This window comes from Mobula hypostoma, chromosome 29 (genome assembly GCF_963921235.1).
Source record: "Mobula hypostoma chromosome 29, sMobHyp1.1, whole genome shotgun sequence".
Taxonomy (NCBI): Eukaryota; Metazoa; Chordata; class Chondrichthyes; order Myliobatiformes; family Myliobatidae; genus Mobula; species Mobula hypostoma.
The window spans coordinates 16,395,138-16,417,299 of NC_086125.1; the positions used below are offsets into that span (position 1 = coordinate 16,395,138).

General features: G+C 40.6%; 1 protein-coding gene across 1 annotated transcript in view; it reads left to right on the plus strand.

Annotated features, from left to right (window-relative positions):
- atp13a1 (ATPase 13A1) overlaps positions 1-22,162 on the plus strand; it is a 103,079-nt gene that overhangs the window by 6,893 nt on the left and 74,024 nt on the right. Inside the window, exons 2-8 of the mRNA XM_063035883.1 lie at positions 6,514-6,603; positions 7,901-8,088; positions 9,143-9,215; positions 12,475-12,630; positions 13,647-13,716; positions 18,827-18,933; positions 20,395-20,524. Coding sequence (XP_062891953.1) covers positions 6,514-6,603; positions 7,901-8,088; positions 9,143-9,215; positions 12,475-12,630; positions 13,647-13,716; positions 18,827-18,933; positions 20,395-20,524 — 814 coding nt within the window. The remainder of the gene's footprint in view (positions 1-6,513; positions 6,604-7,900; positions 8,089-9,142; positions 9,216-12,474; positions 12,631-13,646; positions 13,717-18,826; positions 18,934-20,394; positions 20,525-22,162) is intronic.

Genomic DNA, 22,162 nt, shown 5'->3' on the forward strand with positions numbered 1-22,162 from the left:
GGTCCTGTTGAAGGTGGCGGAAGTTGTGGAGGATAATGTGCTGGATCCGGAGGCTGGTGGGGTGGTAGGTGAGGACAAGGGGAACTCTGTCCCTGTTGTGGTGACGGGAGGTTGGGGTGAGGGCTGAAGTGCGGGAAATGGAGGAGATGCGGGTGAGGGCATCATTGATGATGGTAGAAAGGAAACCACAATCCTTAAAGAAAGAGGACATTTGAGATGTCCTGGAATGGAAAGCCTCATCCTGGGAGCAGATGCGGTGGAGACGGAGGAACTGGGAATAGGGAATGGCATTTTTGCATGTGACGGGATGGGAAGAGGTATAGTATTGGTATGAACATAGAATTCTCTAACTTCTGGTAATTTTCTCCATCTCCCTTCCCCTATCCCTATTTCACTCTGCCCCCTCCCCTAGCTCCCTCATGGTTCCGCCTCCTTCTTGTACTACCCATTGTTTTCCTGCCTATGAGGTCCTTGCTTCCCCTCTCCCACCCCTTTGTCTTTCAAATTACTGGTTTTTCAACTGAATGTACCAGCCTTCTAACCCTCCCCCACCTTCTTTCTTCAGTCCTGACGAAGGGTTCCGGCCCGAAACATCAGTTCATCATTTCCACTGATGCCCGACCTGCTGAGTTCCTCCAGCGTGTTGTGAGTCTTACTTAGAGTGAGACTTCCGTCTGTTAAAATTATTTTCCTCTAGTTTTATGTCAATGGCTTCCTTCACCAGGCGGTCCCCAAAACCATTGGTGTGACACAGTAGTTTTGTACCGTCAAAGTTAATCCTATGGCCATTGTGAATGCAGTGTTCTGCTACTGCATTTTTCCAGGTAACCCAAGCGGATGCACTTCCTGTGCTCCTTGATGCACATTTCCACAGTGCATCCCGTCCGGCCGATATGTGTTGCTCTGCATTCACGGCGAATCCTGTAAACGCCAGCCGACCTTTGGCACAAAACAGCATCAAGGTGAACAAACCGGACTGACTGGGTAGGCCTACTGTCTCTACCTGCTCCTGCCCCACTGAACCAGTGTCCTCATATCTTAATTCCATTCTCTTCCCCCTCCTACCACCCTATCAGCCTCTGCATTAATACGTCATCCTCCACAGCTTCCATCAGCTCCAAAGGAATCCTGCCATTGAACATGTATCTTCACCTTCTCTCCTCTCTTCCCCCGACTCCCCCAACAGGGATTGCTTCCTCCACGCTTCCCTAATCCATGTGCCCTTCCCAACACTTATCCCTGCAAGTGGCCCAAGTGCTACACCTGGCCACGTACCACCTCCCTCGCCTCCGTTCAGAGCCCCAAAAAGTCCTTCTAAGTGAGGCAACACTTCATCCTGTGAATCTTCCACCAAGCACCTTTCAGTTAGCCTCCTTCATGTCCCCCTACCTCTTTATTTGGGCATCTTCCCCTTCCTTCTCAGTCCTGAAGGAGGGTCTTGGCTCAAAATGGCAGCTCTCTATTCATTTCTGTAGATGCTGCCTGACCCGAATTACTCCAGTGTTTTGTTTTGGATTTCCAGCATCCATAGACTTTCTCACATTTGTGATGTTTGTTACATTCTGTTTTGTTGGAAGTAATGGCCTGCGAACCTTGCCAGAGCTGATGTACATCTGATTCCATCTCTAACCTCGATCGGAACTGGTTTGTTGATCATGTATCCTATCATCTGGCCATTCCTCAACCCTGCTTTGTGTTCCAAAAGGGAGCATTTTTCTTGGTTTTATCTACAATACCCACCTGATGTCTTGCACTTTATGATGCAACTGTAAGCAGTACCTGTTTCAAATTTCCAGCTGTCAAGGAGCCCATGTTTTTGATTTTACTTTCTGGTGATGTAATACTTCAATCAGTGCAGTCTATTTGGTGCTCTGAGAACATGTGTGTGAAAAAGAGATTGTCAGTGCTTTGATTACCATCTCTGAAGTACTTTAAATTCTAGAATTATCTTTGATGACTGGATAGCAATGTTTGAAGTTTGAAGCTATCAAAATGAGGAACTATTAACCACTTAGCCCTACCTGAATCAAATTCGGCATTTTCTGTACTATTAAGCATGTAGTTATAAATGTTTTGGATAAAAAAAAGCAGAGTCAGTATGGATTTATGTTCGATAGTCAAGTATAGCTGTCCATAACTTTAGTATCGTGGTAGCATAACTTTAAAGGGCAAGTGATCACCAATTGGGTTCAATTCCCGCCACTGTAAGGAGGTTGTACGTTCTCCCCATGACTGCATAGGTTTGTCCTGGGTGCTCCAGTTTTGTGCTATATTCCAAAGATGTCCAGTTGGGGCTAGTGAGACTTGGGCATGTTATGTTGATGATGCTTGAAGGCTGCTCCCCACCTCCTCCAGCAAAATCCACTGTTCGTTGAGCCAAGCAATATATTTCACTGTTTCAATATGCTTGTGACAAATAAAGCTAATCTTAATTTTGTCATCTGAAGTTTTTTGAAGACTTGGTTATAAAATAGATAAAGGAAAACCAATTGATGTGGAGCATTCTGACTTTTGTTTTTCAGATTTAATTTCCCTGTCATGAATTCTTTTTGGGCTTCCAGCTAGATATAAGTATCAATTGGAGCTGTGGTTTCGATGGCAGAGTTTGTCATCAAAACATCGATTATGATTGATATTTGTATCCGGCTGGAAGCCTGAAAGGGTTTATTTGTAATATACGCCAGGAAAACACTAGATTCTTTTTTGTCTCTGATATGCCATGAAATTTGTTGTTCTGCAGCAGCAATATACCTCAATATGTGAAAAACTAAATTACAATAAGAAAAAATACTTAATTTTGTATATATAAGTAGTGCAAAAAGAGTTGGGGGGGGTGCTGAAATAGTGTTCATGAGTTCATTGTCCATTCAGAAATCTGATAGCAGAAGGGAAGAAGCTGTTCTTGAAATGTTGAGTCTCTCTCTTCAGGCTCTTGTATTGCCTCTTGATGATAGCAATGAGAAGAGGGCATGTCCTGGATGAGGGGTCCTTAATGATGTATGCTGCCTTTTTGAGGCATCACCTTTTGAAGATGCTGTTGATGGGAGGCTAATACCCGTGATGGAGCTTGCTTGGTTGGCAACTTGTCTTTTTCTGACCCTGTTCAGTGGCCCTCCATACCAGGTGGTGATGCAACAATAGATGTGCCATTGGCAAATCTATGGATGGCGTTTGAGCTGTGCCTAGTCACACATTCATGGGCATAGAGAATAGAGCAGTGGTCTAAGCACGCATCCTTGAGGTGCACTGATGTTGATTATCAGTGAAGAGATGTTATTTCCAATCTGCACTGACTGTGGCCTCCCGATGAAAGATCCAGTTGTAGAAGGAGGTACAGAGGCCTATGTTTTGGAGTTTGATTAGAACTGAGGGCTTGATTATGTTGAATTCTGATCTGTGGTCAATAAACAGCAGCTGGACGTAGGTATTATTGTCCGGTCAACTCGAGGCTGATTGGAGAGTCGAGATCCTCTGTAGACCTGTATCCAATTGAGCAGTCATCATTGAGGCACCCTTTTCTTGGGCACTGGCATGATTGTCCCCCTTTAGAAGCAGGTGCCAACCTTGACTGCAGCAGTGAGAGATTGAAGATATCCTTGAACAATCCTGCCAGTTGGTTGGCACAGGTTTCCAGTGCCCTACCAGGTGCACCATCCTTACGCAAGAAGAATTGGGGGTATACCTAGTAGGAAATATGCAGTGCAAGTTTACCCAGGAGCATGAATGACAATACTTTTAACACAAGGTATACTACTTTTAGTACTGAGATACAGGAATTTAGGAATTAAATCAAAGGAAATGTATATTTTCAGGTTCATATAAAATTAAATCTTTAAATAGACCATTCTTCTGATTTGGCGCAAACTATATTAGAGAGTTGTAGGCGCTTGGAACAAAGAACAATACAGCACAGGAACAGGCCCTTTGGACCACAGTGTTGTGTCAAACCAGCTAAAAAAGTAAATTTAAACTGCTGCATTCCATAAGTGTTTAAGCAGTATACAGTATATAATTGTTTAAAAGACATATTTTTCCAAATGTATTCCAATTTCTATAAATTAAGTCCACAAGCTAACAATGGAATGTTTTGCTTATGGTTTTAGCAATGGCAAGATGGTGTGTGTGTGTCTCTCACGCTGCCTAAGTAGCTATCGTAAGATATGGGTGCAGAATTCACCCATCAAGTATGCTCTGCCAATGGATCATGCCAATTTATTTTCCCTAATTTCTATTAGGTGTTCACCCTGTGAGCTTTGACATTCTTTCTAGATCTTAAATGTCATGTACAATGAATGAGGTTGTGGGTGTTGTGGGTGTGCATGCTCCGTATGTGCAGAGCACGCCCGACAATGCAGTAGCAGAATTAACTGAGGCATATTAGCCACTGCACACACTGGGCAGCTTAGTGCGTTAATGACGTACTGGGCCTGCCAAGATGGAAATGTGCGCATTCGAAAGCCTGTACAAAAAACATGGAGCCTTTGCATGTAGGAGACCCAGTGTAAAAGAACATGTCGTCTTTACTATCCTGAGATTCATTTTCTTGCAGAACAAAGAAATACAATACAATCAGTGGAAAAACTGCACACAGTCACAAACAACCAATGTGCCAAAGAAGGCAAACTATAAATACGAAAAAAGTAAATAAATAACACTGAAAACATGAGTTGTTGAGTCCATGAAAGTGAGTCCATAAGTTGTGAAATCAGATCAGTGGTGAGGTGAATGAAGTTGTCCATGATGGCCCGGGAGCCTGATGAGGGCTGTTCCTGAATCTGGTGTCAGACCCAAGACTCCTGTACCACATCCCTGATGGCAGCAGTTAGAAGAGAGCATAGCCTTACCAATTCACTGTGTGATCCATTAGCCATCAGTGCACTTGCCAAATTTTCGCAGTCGATCCAATATGGTTCATGTGTCATGATTTAAAGGTTGGCCTGTGATACCAAATTGGGTGTGATAGCCAGAAATGGCATGAGGAAACAACAATTCATGTAGCGATTATTTACAGTCTGGATTACTCTGCCATGGTAACAGTCTTGGCAGAGTCAATTGTAGTGTTGAAAAAGTAGTAAAAGAGCTAGGAGGTGGGAGAATTTGCAGAGGTAAGGTGTAGTGGGTGGTAGAGTTGAAGACTTTGCATCATCTTACACAGAGCCAGGCTGGACTTGACAGAACAAATAATGTCTACCATGCTGTAATTTTCTGATTTTGTTTTTGGTGAAACCATAATGGCCAAAACATCCTTGCAAAGCATTAATCTGACATGAAGACCACTGCTTCACTTTGAGGGGGTAATGTGTATGCACGGTGTAGATAAGAATGTCACTGCTGGAAATTGGATTATAAATATGTTTCTGCTTTGTATTAGCAAGAATCAGTTGGTTGTGGAGGGTTGGAATGTGTTTGGTTCATTTCATTAAAACACTGAAGATCATTGCCCACTTCACTTGTCAATCTTTTATCATGCAATGTTACATTTCACCAATAAAATTCCATAGAAACTGATCTGATCTTCAAAACTGATATGGAAAGTCTTAACTTGCTGCAGCAATATTCCAGAACCAAGCTCACCTGAGCCTCAGTAGCTTAGCTGCAATAAGCAGACAATGCTTGTGAGCTTGGAGGCTGAACTCAAAGATATTGTTGGTTTGTTCACCACAACGTACCAGAGGATGCGCCTTGCATTCAATAAAGTCAAACTCTCCCAATCTGATCTTGCTGCACTATAATGCTGCTGGATGGTAAAGGCTAACGGTGAGATCATGGGAGAAGACAGACATTGATAATGAAACTCACCATTGCATTCAATGAGGCAGGTAAATCTTTGATTTGTTAAAGAGCATATCTGAAGATGGAGATCTCATACCAGGCATAAAAATCATGATGCTAATCTGGTAGAGTTGCAACATAGGATTCAATCTTGCTAACTAGTTAAAGGAGTGTATAATGGAGCTAATCAATCCTAGAGCCAGAGTCTCATCCCATTCATGGTGATGGGCAATTGAACCATGGTGGGGAGAAGTTGGCCTGAGTGGAGTTTTGAGGGGAAAAGACACAGCTTTAGGGAAGTGTAGAGAAGTATTGGAGGAAAGGGGAGTAGTTTGCTGAAGGAAGTGGAAGATGTTTCAAGGTCTACATCAGCATATTAAGGGAAGCAGCAGATCTTAGTATTTTGATGTAACTTTGGCACCTATGTGGTAGCATAGTGGTTAACGTAATGCTATTACAGCACTAGCAACCCAGGTTCAATTCTGCTGTCTGTTAGGAGTTAGTATGATTTCCCCGTGAGTCTGTGTTTCCCCTGGTGTCCTCCCACAATCCAGAGACGTGGGTTAGTAGGTTCATTAGTCTCATGGGTGTAATTGGGCTTGTTGAACTGGAAGGGTCTGTTATCATGCTGTATCTCTAAATAAATTTATGATTAATAGTAATTATTGGATGCTTAGAAGGAACAGATAACAAACCAAAAAAATTCATTGTCTGCAATCATTTTGATTTCTTGTACTATAGGAACAAAGTCCTTTCAAAGCAACTTGGGCCAAGGTTGTTCCTACTCCTAATAATGGGTCCCCTGAATTGGTGCCGCTTCAACATGACCAGGTATGCATTGTGCATGTGGCTGAAAATACTTGCTGTTTTTCACAATTCAAAATTACATTGCAATGGAATCTTGAAATGGAAGATACTTAAGCTCTCAGTTTTCTGAATCTATCCAACAGTTTGGGTGAGGAGGGATGAAATTTCATTATTCCAAATCTGTCTGAGATAGTCAGTTGGGAGGAGGATATGAAGAGGCTTAAGGAGGATATGTAGAGTTAGTTTTGGTGCACATACTAAATGATGACAGAGGGTAAAGTTGACATCACAGGTCATTAAAAACCATTGTGCAGACACGAGGTTAGGTGAGTTGACCGTATAATAATGTTTGTGGCAAGAGGGTTGATTATTGAAGTAAGCAAACCCTATTGCATTAGGTGTTAAGTGCAGTTTTGGTTTCCTTGTCCAAGAAAGGAGATGCTTGCAGTGAAAGTTCTCAACTGGTAACAGCCATGGTATGTTTAAATGAGAGAAGTTCTTATTGCAATTTAGAAACAAGAGGCTTGACAGTCTAGATGCGGGAACGATACTTCCCCTAAGTATGCTAGCACCAGTGAACAGTTTGATGAAAAGGCTGTTTAGCACTGAGATGAGAAATTTCTTAACTCAGGAAGTGAACTTTAACTCGGAAGTTAGGGAGGTTTAATTGACCTTTGTAAGAGAGATTTCAGGATCTTGACAGAATTGAGGTATATGGTGATAGTGCAGAAAACTGGCCCTGAGGCAGTCAGCCTTGATTTTGATGAACGGTGAAACAGGTGTAAAAGACATAATAGCTTATGCTTGCCCTCTTATTGTAAACTACCAGAATAGAGAAGCATAAATCTATTGGTTATGTGATTCTTCAGAGTGCAGTGTAATCTTAAATATAGTAAATGATGTTTGCACTTCAAAATGGGATTCCTGAATAGCTAAGGATGCGCAGAAGGCAAACATAGGTCAGTGAAAAGTTTTGGTGGAGCATCAGCTATGCAGTGTTTATAGTTCTGAAGTAGTAATAGGCAAGGTGAACTCAGTATTAAAATAAAGTGTTAGTGGAGCAAAAATATTTGAAATGGGGGGAAAATGGATAACTTTCTGATGGGTATGAAATGAATAAAGCTTCAATCGAAGATAAATTGAACCATTTTAGAAATGTGAACTACAAAGTTTTGGGCAGGGATTGATTTTGGGTACAATTGAGGTAATCATTTTGAGTGTTGCTTGTTGAATGTGAAGTGATTGCCTTTTTATTTCTTTTTCATTTCCATCAATCTCAGAGTTTACATATCAGTGCTTAAATAATTTTATCTCTTTGCAGGACAAGAATCATCAGAAAATCATCTCTTTTGAGTTTCAGAAGATTAAATACTGGTATGATGAAGATGAAAATGAGTTCCTTTCAGTGGCTTTTCCAGTAGATTTTCAACTTCAGTTTTACCAGACTGCCAAGGGATTCCAGGATGAAACAGAACTGAAAGCTGCTGAAAAGAAATATGGTACAAACAAGTATGTACTGAAGATGATTTGAAATTGGATGATATAATTTTATTTATACAATAGCTGCGGTCTTTTTCCACTTTTAAAGATAACTACATTTTTGGTAGTTTGTGTGTAAATTTTATAATTAGTGCACAAAAGATTCTTCCGTAATGATGGCTTCATAACTGAGCTATCTTTGGAGCTATCTGATGTACCTTGCATCAGATGCAGGATCTATATCATTAAATCAGTTGTTGCAGACTAATGAAGTAAAATTGTAATCAGCATTGAGAGAATGTCCTCAAATTACTCACCGCTTGTGTTTGCACCTGTCTGTTTAGTCCCATTCCTCTGTGCTTTCCCCCCTGGTCTAGTAACCTTGGTGTTAGTACCACCAAGTTCAGAAATCTTGAACTTGCTGGTTACACTTTTGCAATGATTTCTTGACTTGAGCCGAAAATGAATTTGTGCCTATTGCCCAGCGCCAGGAAATCGCCATCCTGACTGTTAGATATAAAAACAGCAGCTCCATCTGCTTACATGGAGAAATGGCTTCAAGATGCTAAGATGAGGATCAGGTAGTATACGTTTTTAGAATGGTAAAATGTCATGCTTTTCCTTGCGTTTTTAATTAACTACCTTTCAATGTTTTTGATAGCACTTTTCACAATAACTCAAAAGTTTTTAACAAGATCAATTACTATTCTGTGATTAAAGATGTTTTGGAGCATACAAATAAATGATGAAAAGTTTTACTGAAATATTGTAATTCCCATTACATGCTTTCAGGTTATAGTCCTTTGCTTATGATCTAAGAAAAGCAGGGTAGCATCAACTGCTGTCTGTGTCATTGGATTAGGTTGCCAAGGCTCCTTAGGAGTATTATCCTAAGGAGTTGGTGTGTTTGGGGTTAAATGGGAAGGAACAAAGTTTGAAGTACACGATTATTTAAAAATACAGATCAGTGATTCCTGCTAAACTGATCTTTGATTGCATATACTCCCATGTACTTAAAGTATCTGTGTAAATTTGACAGTATGATGCAGCATTTGTCCTCATTTCTGATATGTATGTTTGGCAGGGCTGAAATGGTGGTTCCTGAATTTATGCAACTCTTCAAAGAGAGGGCCACAGCTCCTTTCTTTGTTTTTCAGGTAGGTGCCTTTACAATTGCTTAAAAATAGAGTATTTGTATTACCACTTTTGACTTTAATATGAGTATTTTGCATATAGCATGATCGTGCATCAGTACTGAAGTAAATCTGTTTTAAATGTTACAATTTAAGTGAGGGAAGCTGTCTAAGCGTGTTTTTTTTTCATATCAAGTATGTTGATAAATCGAGTCCACCAAATCAGCATTGTAGAACAGCTGGAAAGGTAATAAACCCACAAAATTCTGCAGCCTCTGGGTTTCCGGCATAATGTATGCAGAATGCTGAAGGAACTCAGCATGTCAGGCGGTATCTGGAGAGGAATAAACAGTTGAAGTTTCGGGCTGAGACCTTTCATCAAAGTCTTGGCCCGAAGCATCACCTGACTATTCTTCTCCATAGAAGCTGCCTGACTGTTGAGTTCCTCCAGTATTTTGTGTGTTTTGCTATAGATGGAAAAGTAATGATATTTGAACTCCCATCATCGGATCATCAAATTGATGAGCATTGAGGAGAGGAAGTCTTTTGGCTTCAGCCCACTGTACCCACGCCTGGTCTTAAGCCACCCAGTCACTGATTATTTACATCTCTTCCTGTACCATTATAATCTCCAATTATCTATCAAACTGAATTATGGGTCACCTTTGCTTGCAAGGTGGAAAAAAAATCCTGAGGCAAGAGACTGTTGATGCTGGGAATCTGGGTCAACACAAAAAAAAAACTGGAGAAACTCAGTAGGCCAAGCAATATCTCTGGCGGGAAATGAACAGTCAACATTTCAATCCAATACTCTTCAGTCCTGATAAGGATCTAGACTTGAAACATCGGAAGAAAAATTCCTCATTATTGAGCTAATTACCTTAAATCTGTGTTCTCTGGTTGTTGAGATTCGGCTAGCATATGTGCATCACTCAAACATTACATTGGCCTTTCTCTCTATTAATTATATTTCCCCATTTTATATTATTCTCGTAGACACAAGAAGTATAGCAGAGGCTTAAAACCTAGAGCAATACACACAATGTGCTGGAGGAGCTCAGTGGGTCAGGCAGCACCTACGAATGGGAAATAAACAGTTGTCATTCTGGGCTGAGAGCCTTCATCAGGGCTAGATGAAGGGTCATGGCCTGTGTGTCAACTGTTCCCATCCCTAGATGCTGCCTGATGTATTGAGCTCCTCCAGCACGTTGTGTGTATTGCTCTATTCTCAGATGCCTTTATTCCTTTTTTTTGGATGTCTTCCACACATTTTTCTCAATTATTGCAAGCTGTTTTTCTCCTGATGTTAGCATGGAAAAGGAAATAATTGAAAATACAGGCAATTTATAAGAAAGGAGTTTCTAGAAGTACTGAGGCAATGTTTCTCTCCATGTATACTGCCTGACTTGCTGAGGACTTCAACCACTACAATTTTGTTTTTAAGATTGAAATGAGGGTGCTGTAGCTTACGGTAGTCTTCCTTTCTCACTTACATTGCTACTCTTTGATGCTTTTCCTTTTTTGCCTCTCATTGTTTAGGCAACACTTGGATTACTAATTTTTAATTGCAGCCCTTTGGAGCTAAATGCCCTTGGAACTCACTGAAATTGGACTGCATTTTGTCTTTGGTGCTTCCTTGTAGTTCTCCATAAGTACTCTAAATGTGAAGATTTTATCATTTCATACATTCACTAATACTTTCTCCATCGACTATATTTTGGTCTCAAGATGCTAATTCAATAGGGCTGCCTTCTTAAGCTAGAAGTGCTCTAGCCGTGCTTGTATACATAGAAACATAGAAAATAGGTGCAGGAGTAGGCCATTCGGCCCTTCGAGCCTGCACAGCCATTCAGTATGATCACTGCTAATCATCCAACTCCGAACCCTGTACCAGCCTTCCCTCCATACCCCCTGATCCCTTTAGCCACAAGGGCCATATCTAACTCCCTCTTCGAAATATAATTTGCATGTTGGAAAATTGAAGTCCTGTTAGTTTCTGTAGCTTTGTGCTGTTATAATCTTCCATGGTTTGTTTCTCAAATCAGTTTTCTATCATTAGTAACAGTAATTTTTCTAATTCCTGCTGGTGGACTGGGTGTAAGTTCAGCCATAATTGAATAGCTGAGCAAGTTAGACAGGCCACAGGTTCTACATTTTTGCTGTTCATCCTTGTACAGTACTGCTCTCAGTTTCTATTTCCTTTTGGGCTGTAAAGTTCCCCCCACCATCACTCAATCCCTGCAGTACTTGGAGTCATTGTATTTGCCATTATATTGTGGACCTTAATGGTGTGGTACCTAAAGTTACCTGATCACTTTAGCACACTATATTCATTACTCACATGTTCACCAAACTCTTTTGACATTGTTTTATCTTTCATCCCTGAGCCCCCCTAGATCTGAACTGTTATTTATTCTCTTTCTGTTCTCTGGCACTTTAATTCTTTATGAATATTCCTTGCACCTTGACATATTAGCAAAGACATTGCAGGGGCATTGGTCCAACCTCTGACTGCACCTACTTGCCTTCCATTTTGATGAGTTATATCACACGATGTATTGGAGGCCACAGAAAGATAAATTCTCCATTTATCAGTTCTGTTTGAATTTTAATGTGAAGCATTCAGGGTAAGATTCCAACATGTGTTATTTATAGTGCAGGAGACTTAGTAATTGAAGCACATTGAGAAATATTCTGTCTGTGGCTATACATGAAAAAGAAATGTCGTGGCTGAAGCTAAGCATATTGGAAGATGTATCCTCAGCCATGAGTGGAAAGCTGGAATCAATTTATATGCTTTGTAACAGGACGGATTCTTGTCCTAAGAGTGACACTTTAATCTGTGTGATTCCAGGTCTTGATGGTACCTGCTTGTTTGCACCAACAAATTTATTACATTTAACAGACAGCGAGATAAGATGACCTGTCCAAGTTCTTGAGAGGAATCCAGTGTTCCTCTCTCTGCCGGACAGCAATTTATCTTTTGTAAAAATAAGGTTGAATTTTGTTTGTGAAGTAAATATTATATTAAAAACTTCAGTTACCGTAAAGGTTGAAAATCTACCTGCTATTCAACCACTGAAAGTGGTTCTATTTCAATGCAAATACATCTCTTGTTGACTTTGAATTCAGTGAGGAAAATAAAGAATTCCGCTCCAATGTAACCTAGCCTGGTAGCAGAATACAGCGGTGCTGGAGGTTCACGTTAGGCTCCTTTTAACAATCAATCTGATATTTGGGTACATAGTGGTGAGTATATTGTAAGTCTGTCCTTTTTTTCCAGGTGTTCTGTGTGGGTCTGTGGTGCTTGGATGAGTACTGGTATTACAGTGTCTTTACCCTTTTCATGCTGGTGGCCTTTGAAGCCTCCCTGGTGCAGCAACAAATGAGGAACATGTCAGAGATCCGGAAAATGGGCAACAAGCCCTACATGATCCAGGTAGGAGCTTGTACAAGTAAGGTTGTCTGGTATTCAACTAGTGTGAGGTTGGGGAAGTCATAAATGACACTGGTTGTCTCTCTTTTAATTAGAGATCCAGGAAGAGTCATGATAGTTTATTACAATTATTAAACTCTATCTTAATAGTGTTATTCTTGGATGCCTGGCATTCTACACTTCTCCATTTTGTCATTGTCACTACAAGAGCAACATGTGTGGTACACAATTTACCTCACTGTTGAATACCAGAAATTTAAGATACAGAAATTGGACACAAGAAAAATAGAACCTAGAACTGTTTTGCACAGGAACAGATCCTTTGGCCTATGCTTATTGTGCTAAACTTGATCCCTAACTAATCCCATCGACCTGCATGTGGTCAATGTCTCTCCCCCATTCCCTACCTGTTTACATGTCTAAATGCATCTTAAAGTTGCTATTGTGTCTGTTTCCATCACCTCCCTTGGCAGCATATTCTAGGCACCCACCACTCTTCTGGTTATATAATTTTGAAAAATCATGCTTGGCTTGTAAATGTCTTTTAAGTTTTCTCCCTCACACCTTTGAGTTATACTTTTAGTATCTGATAATTCCACCCTAGGGGAGAAAGAAGACTCTGGCTTTTTATGCCTCTCATAATTTTATAAATTCCGTCAGAAATCCTCTCAGCCTCCACTCCAGAGAAAACAATCCAGCACATTTGCCAACTGAATTATTGTTCCTTTACATGTGTTTCTTTGCTGCTTAATTATGTTTCAATTGAACCCACTTTTCCATTACCTTTATTGCAGTTACAACATTCATAAATGAGAGATTTAACTTGGATCAAATGTAAAAAGATTTGGCTATGCTATGATTAGGCCATCTTACTGCATGTGTTTTGTGCTGGTTTCTGATGCTTGAATGAATACTGGAATTTTTTCGTTTTCTGTTGGTTTTCCCTGATGTGATTGATCGTCAGGAATATGTGTTGCTCTAACTAGTATGTCCACACTAGTTTTATTTGTTTCCTCCAGGTCTACAGGAACAGGAAGTGGAGACAGATCTCAAGTGATGAGCTCATTCCTGGTGATATTGTTTCAATAGGCAAGTACTTGAGTCATTTATTAATATGGAAATACTACTCGAGCAAATTATGACCATGTGGATGATGGAGTACTATTCCACAATGTTTTTAAATAGAGCTTTTGCGCAAAATCCATTTTTGACATGCCTTGTATTGGAGTGTTGAAATGTTGATGTTCTGGGATTTTAAAAAAATTACAGCCTTTCATCTACATTCCAAATTACAGTATTGTGCAGCTAACTGTTTCATACTGGGGAAGTGATTCTGAAGCTGATTCAACAGTGATTTGAGATGGTTGCAAAATGTAGGTTTGCCATCAGATTGTTGCCTGGCTTTTAAGTCATAGAAGTATGATTGAACTAAATCAGAATCGAGTTTATTATCACTGACAGATGTTGGAAAGTTTGTTGTTTTGCGCAGCAGTACAGTGCAATGCATAAAAATTACTATAAATTAAAAACACACAATGCAAAAAGAGAACAAGGGAGTGAGGTGCTCATGGATTAAAGGGCTGTTTTGAAATCTGGCAGAGGGGAAGAAGCAGTTCCTACACACTCTGTGCGTGTTTTCCGGCTCCTGTATCACCACCTCCCTGATGGTAGTAATAAGCGTGTATGTCCTGGATGGTAAAGGATCCTTCATGGTGGAAGTTGCCAACTTGAGGCACTGACTTTTGAAGCTGTTCTCTATGGTTGGGAATTAGTGCCTATGATGGAGCTGGCTGAGTCTACAACTAAAATGGAAGATGAACATGTGGAACATTGTGAAAACTAGATGAAGTTGAAAGTTTTTTCTAAGTGTTAAGAATTGAGAAGTGAAGATTCAGGGAAGTGAGAATATCAGAGTTAAATGGCTAAATGCTTGGAGCCAATAATACATGTACAGATGTCTAATCCAGTGTACACAACCTAATCCTCAGCATGCTTAAGTCGTAGAAAAAACATGGAGCTGTGTTTTTTCCCTCCATTTTTCATGTCTCCTGTACCATTTCCAGTTCATTTATCTCTCAAATCAGTCCACTGATGACTCCATAGCCTCTGCCCTCCACTCCATCATGTCCCACCTGGAAAATGGTGCCTTGTATGCCAGGATGCTGTTTATTGACTAGATCAATATTCAGTACAGTACAGTCATACCTCAGAACCTGGTGGATAAACTCTCGTAGTTGGGTCTCAACACCTGGACTTGGCAAAGGTCAGTCAGTTCATGTTGGTAGAAATATCTCCAGCTTCATGATGCTGAGCATCTGCACTCCCCAGAGCTGCGTGCTCAGTCCACTGCTTTGCTGACACATGACTGCACTGAGCCAGTTCAAACCAAATCAAGTTTATTGATGAGCCTCATCAACGATGAAGACAAGACGGTGTACAGAGGAGAGATAGAGCAGCTGGTAAAAAAAAAAGTGTGAGCACAACTATTTGAGAACTCAATGTGGACAGGACAAAGATGATCCACGGAGAGAGTTAGGAGCACCAAGTTTCTGGGAGTGCACAAAATGGACATCTTACCTGATTCCTCAAGATACCTCTTTGGTCAAAAAAAGTACAGAAACGTCTCCACTTCCTGAGGAGATTGATGTGAGTGAGGTCCGTTTACCACCCCCCCCCCCCAACGTCCTTCTATGTCAGCGGTCCCCAACCAGTGGGCCCCGGACCAGTACCGGGCTGCGAGGAAACGATATGATTTGGCGATAGGAGTCAGCTGCACCTTTCCTCATACCCCGTCACGCACTGTTGAGCCATTACGCACGCGAGGTCATTATCCACGCGTCATCCATGTCGGTGCGGGAAAAAGATCAACTCCTCGAACTTGCAAATGATGGCGGATGAAAAGTATGTTTGACGTAACATCTCTGCCGGTATTCTGGATCAAAGTCAAGGCGAAATATCCTGAGATAGCCACGAAAGCACTGAAAACGTTGCTTCCATTTCCAACATTTTTCTGCTAAGCGGAGTTTTCTGCAATGAATGCAAGGAAAACTAAATTGCGGAATAGACTGGACATAAGGAACCCCCTTTTAGTATCGCTGTCTCCCGTCACCCCTCGATAGGACCGTCTTGTTGCAGGGAAACAAGCCCAGGGCTCCCACTGATTCAGCGATATTGGTGCGTTGCAATGATTTTATATGTTCAAACGGGGAAAATATGTGCTGTGTGTTTAATATCCAAACGTTACTTAAAATGTTATGATACTATTGACTTACTTATATAACCATATAACAATTACAGCATGGAAACAGACCTTGTCGGCCCCTCTAGTCCGTGCCGAACGGTACTCTCACCTAGTCCCGCCGACCTGCACTCAGCCCATAACCTTCCATTCCTTTCCTGTCCATATACCTATTCAATTTTTCTTTAAATGATAATATTGAACCTGCCTCTACCACTTCTACTGGAAGTTCGTTCAACACTTACTTCAAGCTCCCCTGATAATTGACTTATCACTATATTCATGCGAGGAAAATATGCGCTGTGTTTTTAATATTAAATTTGTTAGATAAACCCTTATAGAAACAAAATTGAGTGTATTAGCCACTTACCACTGACATTCCAGTCGTGATTAACACCCCCCCCCCCCACCCGAACAGAATCGCCAAAAGGATTTTCAGAGAGGAAAAATTCGGCAGGTCAGGACGAGCATGCGCTCTGGTGCCCGCGCAAGGCTTCATGGTCATTGTAGTCTTTTTCTGGGTAAACACAATGTATTTGATTGCTACTCTTGTCCGTTGGCAAACCTACCCCCCCCCTCATTTGGCCGGTCCGCAAGAATATTGTCAATATTAAACTGGTCCGCAGTGCAAAAAAGGTTGGGGACCCCTGCTCTATGTAACTAGTATTTACAGGAGCACCATCAGGAATGTCGTGACAAGCTGCATCACTGTCTGGTACAGGAATTGAAATTACCTGACTGCAAGACCCTAAGAAGTATTACAAGGACTGCTGAGAGGATTATCAGGGTCTCTCTGCCACCCATCCAAGGTATTAGGAAAGTTACATATGCAGGATCCTTAACATTATCAGTGACTCCTCCCATCCATTCCATCCAACAACCTCTGATGCCCCATTATCAGGCAGGTGGTAACGTAGCAACAGGACAAGAATTTAGGGTGGGAAGCATCTTCTTACCCTAGACCATGAAATGGAAAATAAATCTGCTTAAACCTGCACTGAATCCTTCATTGCACTACTGTATTCATTTCTGGAGCAGTGCCTGCGTTTCTTGGCAATCGTTTAAAAATATCCAAAAATCATTGGCGTTAGTTACTGTTTTGTTTAGTTTAACCATTATATTCTGATGACAGGACGGTAATATGATACATTATTGGTTTTTCTTTCCAGATACTGCACAGGATGCTGAATGTTCATGCCTTGTCTCTTTTTACAAAATACATAAGTAATTGTATATGGTGCCATTTAAATTAGTTGAAAAGAAAAATTAGTCAAACATGATCATCCATCTCAGATAGCAGCTATAGTGAACCCAGAATTAGCAAATAGTATTGGAAATTTTGAAAAACACAAGCTTGCAAGTTTTTATTAATTTTGTTGTCTACCTCTACACGAAAAATTCTTGTCAACAAGAAAAATTCCAAATATTAAGTTGTATAAAATCTGGGTGACTTGTCAAAGATTAATATTTGATTTAAAGATATGAAAGAAAAAACATAAATGTAAAATTTTCTATTCTGTGCTTCCACCACAAAGCTTCACATGTTAGCCTGAAAATCTGTGAAGCAGTATGCAAAAGTTAACAATTTACGTAATTGCTATTGGGTGCAGAGGACCTTGGGAATCCTCATGCAAGACTCCCAGAAGGTTAATTTACAGGTTGAGTCTGTGGTAAAGAAGCCAAATGCAATGTTGACATTTATTTCAAGGGAGAATAGAATATAAAAGCAAGGAGATAATGCAGCCTTTATAAGAAACTGTCAGACTGCACTTGGAGTATTAACAACAGTTTTTGGGTTCCATATCTCAGAAAGGATGTGCTCTCATTGGAGAGAGTCTAGAGGAAGTTCACGAGGATGATTCTGAGAATGAAGGGGTTAACATTTGAGGAGCTTTTGACAGCTTTGGATCTGTGCTCATTGGAATTTAGAAGAATGTGTGGGGATCTCATTGAAACCTATCAAATTTTGAAAGGTCTAGATAAGGTAGATGTGGAGAAGTTGTTTTCTATGGTGGGGGTATCCAGAACTAGAAGGCACAGCCTCAAAATTGAGGGGTGACCTTTCAGAACAGAGGTAAGGAGGATTTTTTTTTTTTTATTAAAGTCCCAGAGTAATGAATCTGTGGAATGCTCTGCCACTGACTGCAGTGGAGGCCAAGTCCATGGGTATATTTAAGGTGGAAGTTGATGGTTTCCTGATCAGTCAGGGCATTAAAGGATATGGTCAGGATGCAGGTGTGTGGTGTTAAGTGGAATCTGAAATCAGCCATGATGGAATGATGGAGCAGACTTGATGGGCTGAATGGCTCAATTCTGTTCCTATGTCTTATAGACTTATTAGACCTGAACTCCCTGCCTCCACGTATGAATCTCATTATATAGTCTCATGTATAAAGCGTTAGTAGCGTTGTACAGTTTATTTTTTAACTTGTATCATATATGCACCTTATTGTTAATTTATTAGTGGCAATATTACTGTGTGTGTGAGTTGTATGTACTGTGTTGTGTCCCTTGGTCTGGAGGAATCGTCTCATCTGCCAGTGTACAATGTGTGTGGTTGACAATAAACTTAAAATTTAGCTTGAATTCAGGCGCTTTTGGATTGACTTAGGGAATTTTCAATTTAAAACACAATCCACAGGGTGCTTCTCTTCAATCCCACAGTGAGCTTCCTTGCTCCCTGGACAATGCTGAAATCTCAATCAAAACCTAATTGTTTGGGAAATGAGTTGGGAGTAAGATGTGATAAATATCTGACTCGAGTCTTGTATGGAACGCTCTTGTGATTTAATCGGCATTGTGTTAAATCTATTATGCAACTTTTCAGAAAATGTAATTAATTGTAGCAAAGTGCTTTGGAATAGCATGAAGTTGTGAAAACACTGCATAACTAAACTTTTTCTAATCTGTTGTCTGCTGCCTGCTACTATCCTCTAATTATGTTGCTTTATTTCTGACTAGGTCGTTCACCTCATGAGAATTTGGTCCCCTGTGATGTTCTGTTGCTCAGAGGGCGATGCATTGTAGATGAAGCTATGCTAACAGGAGAATCTGTTCCACAGATGAAGGTAATGGTGTAATGTGTTAGTGTTAGAGTGCTATTCTGGGAAACCATTAAAGGTTTAGAAATGAGGAATTTTAATTTGGAGCAGTTATGTTGTTGGGAAATTGATATTTACTAATTTAAAGTAATCAATCACATGCTGAGCAGTTTCATTCAGGCATATCTGGCCATTCTTAAATAATTTTTACTATGCTAGGGAAAAGGTGTATGCATTCCCAGATTGTCTATTGCACTTTGTACTTTGTATTAAGTTCAGTCTAGTAAACTATAACACAGGTTGCTTGTTTCCATGGTAGCATCAGCTTTGCCCTGCCTCTTCACCCGCTAAAGGTAACAGCTGCACTTTTGATACCTTGGATTTGGCTATCTTAATAGTGTTTTTAATGAGTTCTCGCCTTGCAATCTTTAAATTTGAGCTGAAGTTAAATTGCTGCCCTAAACTAGTCTTATTAGTACACTGACATTGGGTCTGACGACACTTGTCATCTGTCATTTCACTTTTAGGAGCCCAATTATAGCTTCCCAAGCCTGTTTAAAAATTCTTTCCCTTTCTACATCTGTATCTCTCCCTTTAAGATGCTGCTTAAAATCATTTAGTTTTGACCACCAGTTCTTAATATCTCCCTTTGTGACTGTTTATATTTTAATATTGCTATGAATGTTCAATGTTTTTATTGTAGAAAGGCTCTACATGTATTGTGATAAGGATTCCATTCAGCCCAATCCCATCAATTCTATTCCCACTTAATTTCCCTGATACCTGTTCACTCAGATTAACTATCCTCCCTAAACCCCCATCCACAAGTTTGCCCACTGACCACATAGACACACAATGGGTAATTTATAGTGACCAACTAACTTAACAGGTGCCATATCTTTGGAATGTGGGAGGAAACTTACTATCACATGGAGAATGTGAATTTTTCCCCACAGACAATGCTAGAACTCTAGTTTGCTGGAACTATCTGCTGCACTTTTCTGCTATTTAAAACTACAGAAGGTGGCCATTCTGCTCACTGGGAACCAGCCAGCAATCAGAACAATTCCATTTTCCTGCTTTCCTCTCCATTGTTCCCTTACGGTCTGACAACTTGCATGCTCAACTCTTTTTTGATTCCTATATTTTGTATAAAATGCAAGCTATTAGTATTTTATAGTCTACAGGAAAATTCTAGGGAGCCATATCTTGTAACAAATGGTTGGAATGGGAATGGAGTTTGAGCCAATTATTGCTGACCTCATGGCAGATTTTGATTGACAGGAATTGTCCTTTAGTTTTAAGCAATAGTATGTTCATAGACAAGAACTTTTCAAGTGCATGTTGGTACTGGTCCAATGGCAAGAGACATTGGTTTTTCTAGGCCACCTGTTGACAAAGATACATCACCAGAAACTATCTTTAATTTCTTGATAGAAAGTCCAGAAAATGAAAAAGTAATATTTTTGCTGTGGTGACTCTCAATAGGAACCAGTGGAAGATATTGCTGCAAATCACATACTGGACTTGCAGTCCGATTCAAAGCTGCATGTAATATTTGGGGGAACGAAAGTAGTTCAACATACTCCACCTCAAAAATCTAGTGCAGGACTCAAACGTAAGTACGGGAAAAAGACACTGCACAATTGCCAAACCATAATTTCTCCTGTTAATAGCGTAATGGTAATATTATACTGCTTACACGATAGAAAAGTGAGTTCTGGTTTATTTCTGTACTTTATAATAGCACCATGCACAAGTGAGGTGGTAGGCAAGTGGAAGCAATGTTCACAGCAAAATACAAATTACTGGAGGAACTTAGCAGGCCAGGCAACATCCATGGAAAAGAATAAGCAGTTGACGTCTTGGGCTGAGATCCTTCACCGGGACTGAAAGGAAGGAGATTTCAGTAAGAAGTGGTGGGTCATGTCAGTCCACGGCTGCCTCTGCTGCCACGATGAGACCACACTTGGGTTGCAGGAGCAATACCTTGTATTCAGTCTGGGTAGCCTCCAACCTCATGGCATGAACATGGATTTCTCGAGCTTCTGTTCGTTGTCCCTCCCCCTCAGCATGCCCCTTTCCTGTTTTCTCCTCTTAGCTGCCCATTACCTCCCTCTGGTGCACCTCCCTTTTCCCTTTCTTCCCTGGTCTTCTGTCGTCTCCTATCAAATTCCCCCTTCTACTGCCCTTTATCTCTTTTGCCAATCAATTTTTCAGCTTTTTACTTCACTCCCTCCCCACTCCCAGTTTCACCTATCACCTACCACCTTGTACTACTTCCTCTCCTCCCCCCACCTTACTCGACTTCTCTTTCTTTTCAGTTCTGATGAAGGGTCCCGACCCGAAATGTTTATCCCTTTCCATATATGCTGCTTGGTCTGCTGAGTTCCTCCAGCATTTTGTGTTTTGCTTTGGATTTCCAGCATCAGCAAGTTTTCTTGTGTGTTTAAAAATCCATACTTTGGTCTGTTAATCTTGTTCACTGAACCAGAACAAACATTAGTTGCTCTATATAACATGATCAAATTTTAATTATTTCAAGGAAATGATGTCCATTTCACATTTGTCTTCAGTTAATCTATTTTACCATAATTATGATATATACTCCTGTTGATGTAATTTATTCATCTGAATCAGGAGATGGTGGCATTGGCAAAGAACTGTTGTCAGTTTTCACAAACTGTTAGCTTGTCTACCTTTCAGTGTTTACGAATTTGACAAATTAACTGTTTAAAACAATATAAAGGGACACGTATAATGCTAATATTCTGTTAGTGTTGTCAGCTCTACAGCCCAACTTTTCTGTGACGACTAAGGTGTCGTCTTAATTTAGCATAAATCCCTGAAAACTTCTATGTACCTGTCTTAATGTCTTTAAAATGTAGTAATTGTACTTGCCTTTACCACTTCCACTGGCAGCACATTCCATATATCCACCAACTTTGTGTGGAAAAACATGCCCCTCTGATCCCCTATAAATCTTCCTCTCTCACCTTGTCACTGTTCTCCAGTCCAGATTCCCGTGTGTGGTGGTGGGGGGGAGGGGGGGAGAGAAAGACTCTCACCATGCGCCTTATCTATGCCTCATGATTTTGTCATCCTCAGGTTTTCCAGTTTTCACTCCAGCCTATCCAGTCTCTGCTTATAACACAAGCCTTCTGGTCCTGGCAACATCCTTTCCTGCACTCTCTCTAGTTTTATCCTTCCTGTAGTATGGTGACCAGCACTGCATGCATCACTGCAGGCGTGGTCT